The sequence below is a fragment of the Merops nubicus genome, unplaced genomic scaffold (assembly GCF_000691845.1).
Source record: "Merops nubicus isolate BGI_N331 unplaced genomic scaffold, ASM69184v1 scaffold12746, whole genome shotgun sequence".
NCBI classification, from domain to species: domain Eukaryota; kingdom Metazoa; phylum Chordata; class Aves; order Coraciiformes; family Meropidae; genus Merops; species Merops nubicus.
Genome location: NW_008614432.1, coordinates 2829 through 8390, shown reverse-complemented (window position 1 = coordinate 8390; position 5562 = coordinate 2829). Strand labels below are relative to the sequence as shown.

At 55.4% G+C, this 5562-nt stretch overlaps 1 protein-coding gene across 1 annotated transcript in view; it reads right to left on the bottom strand.

The window, feature by feature from the left end:
• LOC103774807 (ephrin type-B receptor 1) overlaps positions 1-5562 on the bottom strand; it is a gene marked incomplete at its 5' end in the record, with an annotated part of 16825 nt that overhangs the window by 9765 nt on the left and 1498 nt on the right. The window contains 4 exons of the mRNA XM_008942235.1: positions 113-177; positions 365-473; positions 2399-2561; positions 3929-4110. Of these exons, the coding sequence (XP_008940483.1) occupies positions 113-177; positions 365-473; positions 2399-2561; positions 3929-4110 (519 nt within the window). The remainder of the gene's footprint in view (positions 1-112; positions 178-364; positions 474-2398; positions 2562-3928; positions 4111-5562) is intronic.

Sequence of the window (5562 nt, the reverse complement as noted above, 5' to 3'; positions counted from 1 at the left end):
TGCCCTGTGGGTCTTTCACCCCCCTTCTGGGCACACTTGCAGACAGAGGAGCCGGGGCACCCAAGTGGTGGAGGTTTAGGAGTGTTTCCCCCTCCTGCCTTCCCCCACTCACCTCTCCCAGTGCTGTAGTGCTGCAGCTTGTCACTGTACACGGCCTCCTTGCTGTAGGCACGCTTCCTGGGAGAAGAGGGGACAAAAACACCCATCCTTGAGGGCCCACCAGATGCCAACAGGCCCCAAACCCCTCCCCTGCCTGCACCGCTCAGCGAGCGGCGGCAGCTCGGCGCTCTCTCCAGCTGGTTCCCTTCACCAAATCTCTCCCAGCTCCATCTCAGCCCCTTCCAGCACCCCACGGGGACCCCACCTGCTGCAGACGATGGAGATGGCCACCAAGGAGACAATGAAGACCACCCCAGCTGCTGCAGACCCTGCGATCAACGGCAGCTGCTCCCTCAGCTCCGACTTGTAGTCATCTGCAAGGAGAAGAGGGATGGGGTGAAACCTCCCTCCTGTGCTCACAGAGGAGGAGCAGCCTCCTGAAAAGGGGTCCCACGACACCTCCTCTGATCCCACGGGTGCTGCTGCCACAAGAGAGGCCAAGGGGGCCCCTTGCAGGAGCTCTGGTTAAGGTGGGTGATGAGCTTGAGTGCTGTGCTGCACAGGGAAGGGTCGTCACGCTCGGCTCACGGGTATTTTGGGTTAAAAATAGGGCAAAGGAGGTTCTGTCAATAATGTCAAACCAACATGCACGGGCTCAGCCTCCCAGAGAGATGAGGTTCACAAGGTGGCTTGGCCCGTGCCTCTGGAGCTTCCCTTCCCTCAATAAATTTCAACCTCTTGGCCATTTTGACCCAATTTAACACAGAGCCTCACGTACACAAAATTCCTGCAAGTTGCAGGAAGGAAGTGAAAAAACCCCATTAATAACCAAACCAGCTGGGAAAGGCTGGACACTGGAGAGTCTACCACACAATAATTAACCTTGAGAGAGACCCAGGAGAGCACGAGTGTCTCTGTGGCAGGTCCAGGGGTAGGTTTTTACATCTCAATAGGTGGTATGAGCCAACTCCTTTAGCAGAGCTGGGGCAATTCCCTCAAACCTCCCCATCCCCTCGGCCACCTCCCCGTGTCCTTCAGCAGCAGGCTGGGTGGAAAGCCAAGGTGGCACAGGGAGGACTTGACGTGCCTGGAGGAAACCCAAGAAAGCCACTTGGTCTTGCCTCATTTTCCCTTTCTCCTGTGCCATTAGCAGTGTGGGGATCTGCCACAGGCAGCATCCAGCAGACCCCACGCTCCTGAGGCCTTCTGCAAACCCTCCAAAAACATCCTCCTCTGCAACTGTGCCCTGCAAGGCTCTGCCAGCAGCCACAAGCAAGGGTTAAAATAATATTCACTCCAAAAGAAAGCATTTAGCTCCCTTTTATCTGCATTTTCCTGCTCCGTGGTTAATTACCAGCAACTAGAATTCTCTCTTGCGTGCCGCTTAAATCCGGAGAAATTCTCATCTAACAATCAATTATTATTTAATAATCTACACTATCCATTCTTATTAAATTTCAATTAATTGCTTATTTGAGGCAGGATTTTTCTTCTCGCTTCTCTAATCCTGACTATTCCAGGCTCAGGAGTTTATTGCCATCCATCTCCTTCCCCTTGGTTGTCCTGCATGGTTTTTCCTCTTTCTGCCCCAGCTGGCAGTTGGCACGAGTGCAACCCGGGTTTGGGAAAGAAAAGAAGTTTTTGGAAAGCAGGGAAAGGGTGTCACCTAATGAAAGGAGGAACCACACGAGGAGCAGCAGGGAAAGGGGCTCTCTGCAGGCTGCTCCAGGACCACAAAAGGAGCCTTGCTTCACTCGTTGACTTAGGGGTTAGTCCTGAACTTGGGATTAATGCAAAACCCTCCCATGAGGAGTTGTTCTCTAAAGGGATCTAGAATTTTTGAGTGCAGGGAAGGGCTGGGGCCAGGAGGACAGCATGGCTGTGGCAAGGAGGCCAGAAGAAGCCAGTGGAGGTCATGAGTGGAGGTCCCTTGGCTCACCAGCTCAGGATGGGAAATCCGCTTCCAGTAACGGGTCTGACCCTTCCAGCTTCGCCCTGATGCAGCTCTCAGCACCCCAGGAGATCATCCCAGAGCCCCTTCTCCAGGGATCTACAACTCCCCACTGTGCCAGCCTCACAGCCACTGGCAAGGGGGGCTCAGCAGCAGGAAAGACAAAACCTCAGCTGAAGGGTGAGAGATGGAAACCCAACCCCCCCCCCCCCAGCACGCTCTTAACGAGCCCCAGCCATAAACCCCCCAGGGGAGCCAGGTCTGCAGAGAGGAGTTGTTTTAAACCAACTGGAGGCTAAAGTGTCCATGGAAAGCCAACTCCACAGCCCATCCCCATGCCCCACTCACCATCAGTCAGGGTCTGGAAGCACATCTTCCCACTGTACTTGCCATAGCCGGCCACGGTGCGGGCCCGAACCTGCACCACGTAGACCATGCCCGGGCGTAGCCCCTCAATCCTGGCTGTGTTGGTCTGGCTGCGGGCCATGGAGGAGTTGTACTCGTTGTGGTCCTGTGGGTGCAACCCAGAAGCTGTCAGGGAAGGGGTGGGATGGGGGACAGGGAGACTTGAAGCCCCCCCCCAGCCCCGCCGATGGTGAGGGTTGAGTTGATCTGCAAGGGGGATAAGGCAGCGGCCGTGGTTTTGTTGCAGAGGTTGGTCAAGGTTTGGTTGGATGGTCCTGGTTGCCTTTGACCACTGGCATGGAGGATCAGGACCTGTGGGCTGTGCCTGGCCTCACAAGCTTCCCCTAGTAGCACCACAGCAAAGAGAGCGAAGCAGCGGGAGGAAACAAGAAGAACATCCAGAGCAAAAACATTTAGGAGGAGCAAATCCTCTCTCTTCAAACCACTGATGTCCCTGCACATTCCAGAAACATCACATGGTTTTGGAAACGTTGTGATGGGCCCTGTGAGATCCTCATCAAGCAGGTTCAAGGGCAACTTGCCTCTTCTGACACCACAGCAAAGAGAGCGAAGCAGCGGGAGGAAACAAGAAGAACATCCAGAGCAAAAACATTTAGGAGGAGCAAATCCTCTCTCTTCAAACCACTGATGTCCCTGCACATTCCAGAAACATCACATGGTTTTGGAAACGTTGTGATGGGCCCTGTGAGATCCTCATCAAGCAGGTTCAAGGGCAACTTGCCTCTTCTGAGAGCCCCAACCCCGTTTCCGCTACGCTGGCAGGGGTCCTTGTGCCAAACCTTGGTGGAAACCTCACAAGTCTCAAATCTCATTTTTTGCTCCATCCCTTGGTGATTTGCTGTAAAAGGGCCGCTGGTGATATCATCTAATTATTCACATTTAGAGGAATTCATTAAAGCTGGCAAGACACAGGAGGGATGGAACAGCTTGGGCTCGGCACGGTTCATCACAAGGGTCAAGAGCATGTCCCCTGCAGGGAAGGACTGCTGCCAGGGAAAGGGCCTGGTGGGAGGCAGTGAACTGAGCCAGGGACAACCCCAATAACCTTCACCAGCCATCTCCACACCTCTCCTTTCCTCCTGATGCTGTCCCCAGCTCCAGGTCCCCGCTCACTCCAGCAGGTACCAGAGGCAAGGCAGCACCAAGCACTTCTATGCTGAGGAAAATTCTGCCACAAGGCAGCAGAAACATTTGCAGCCACAACATCAATCCTCTGGTTCTCTGCCTTCTACCCCTTCCCTCTGGTTCTCTGCCTTCCACCCCTTCCCTCTGGTTTTCTGCCTTCCACCCCCTGGACCTGGTACCTGCCCCACCACCCAGACGCTTCCGAGCTCATCGCTCTCCCCCCGCTACCAGCCAGCTCAGGGGCTGAGCAGCCTCCTTGGCAGCATGGCACAGAGCTCTGGGTGCCCACAGCCCACCCTCTGGCCCATGGTTCCTGCTCCAGCTCACCGCTGGGGGCCTGGAGCCCACGGGGGTGCTGGTGTCGGGGGTGCAGATGCGGCTCAGCTTCTCGTAGTAGCGGATCTCGTAGTCCAGGATGATGCCGTTGGGCTGCTCAGGCTGAGGCCAGGAGAGAGTGATGCTCCTCATCGTGGCACTCACCTGGTGCATGATGGGGACGGTGGAAGGTGCTGCAAGGAAGGAGGGAGAATTAAAGAAAGCAAAGGGGAAAATCCCCCGGGCACGGGGAGTGTCCTGGATCTCCCCCACCGGCGGCTGTTGGCCCCGTGGGATGAGCTCACACATCAACAGAGGGAAGAGAAGCATCTCAGCAGCTTATGTGGAGCCAGAGCAGCGAGCCAGCAAGGGAATTCTGCTCTTAAACTAATTATTCCTTTTAATTAGGGGCTTAGAAATCCTTGGTGTTCCTTCTCCCTGGGATTTCCTGTGCTGAGGATGTTTCCCGCGGCGGGGTACAGACAGCAAAGCTCTCCCCAGAGGGGACACGCCAGGCTTGGTGATGGTGTCCAGCTCTGCTTGACACCTTCTGCTTTTCCCAGCAGCTTCTCTGGTGGAGCCAGCAGCCAGCAGGAGCACTGCAGGAGCTCGTGCCACGGCTGCAACCCCACGTGCTGTCGGTAGCAGGACGTAGGACCAAAACTCTGCCCACCCTGAGCATGATGCTGGGAAACACCCCAGCCCAGCAAGGCAACACCAAGGTCCTGGAGCCTGTAGCACTGTCCCAGAGGAGCTGCTGGGTTCACTCTTAGGGGTTCCTAGGGGATGCTCATCCTCAGCTCCCAAACGTGCTTCTCCTGGGAGTTTTATTTCTGAAGCCCAAACACGTGAGGAACGGCCTCAAACCCTCTTTCAGCTCCTAGCCCACCCCAGGGCCATGGCACAAGGGTGCTGGAAAGGCAGCACCTCCATCCCTGGAGCTCCTAAAACCTCCTGGGCAGCAATCCACATGGGTCCTGGGCATTTTGGCAGAGCAAGAAAGATGCTCAGCACTGGCTGAGCACACAGCCAGCATCGGGTGTGAGCTCAGCAGGGTTTGTCCAACCAGGACTGCTCTGTGTCTGCTCAGGAGCTGAGCCCCCCCAGAACTAAATATCCCCAGCAGCAGCAACACCATCAAGGACATCAAGCTGCTAAATTAGTCAGGAGCCACTTTCCAAAGGCTCTTTTTCCTTCAAATTATACTTGGAAGGGCTGGAGTCAGCCAAAACGTCCCCAAGTCTCTCTGCACCCAAAGCTCACAGGTCTCTGCCCTCTCCTCCTCCTCCTCCTCCTCCTCACCCTGCTGGCAGTGCTGGGCAGGGAAAATCCCTCCTCTGTGTGGCTCTGGGGCAGAGCTGAGCTCAGCACCATCAGCTTGGGGCCCAGGATTGTGCTGTGGAAGGAATCTGGGGGCAGTGGGAGCCCCACTCCACACAGCCACATGGGGAGATGTTGATAGTTTGGCACCACCTTTGTTTACCCAGCATATTTAATCCCTTTTTTTTTTTTTGAATCTCTCCACATCCGCTCCAGGAAGATGCTCGTGGGCTGGAATTAACCACTTAGCTTGATTGCTGATTGGTTAATTGCTGCATTCCCCACCCTGTTAGCAGGGATAGAAGCAGGCAGGCGGGTGGGACTGG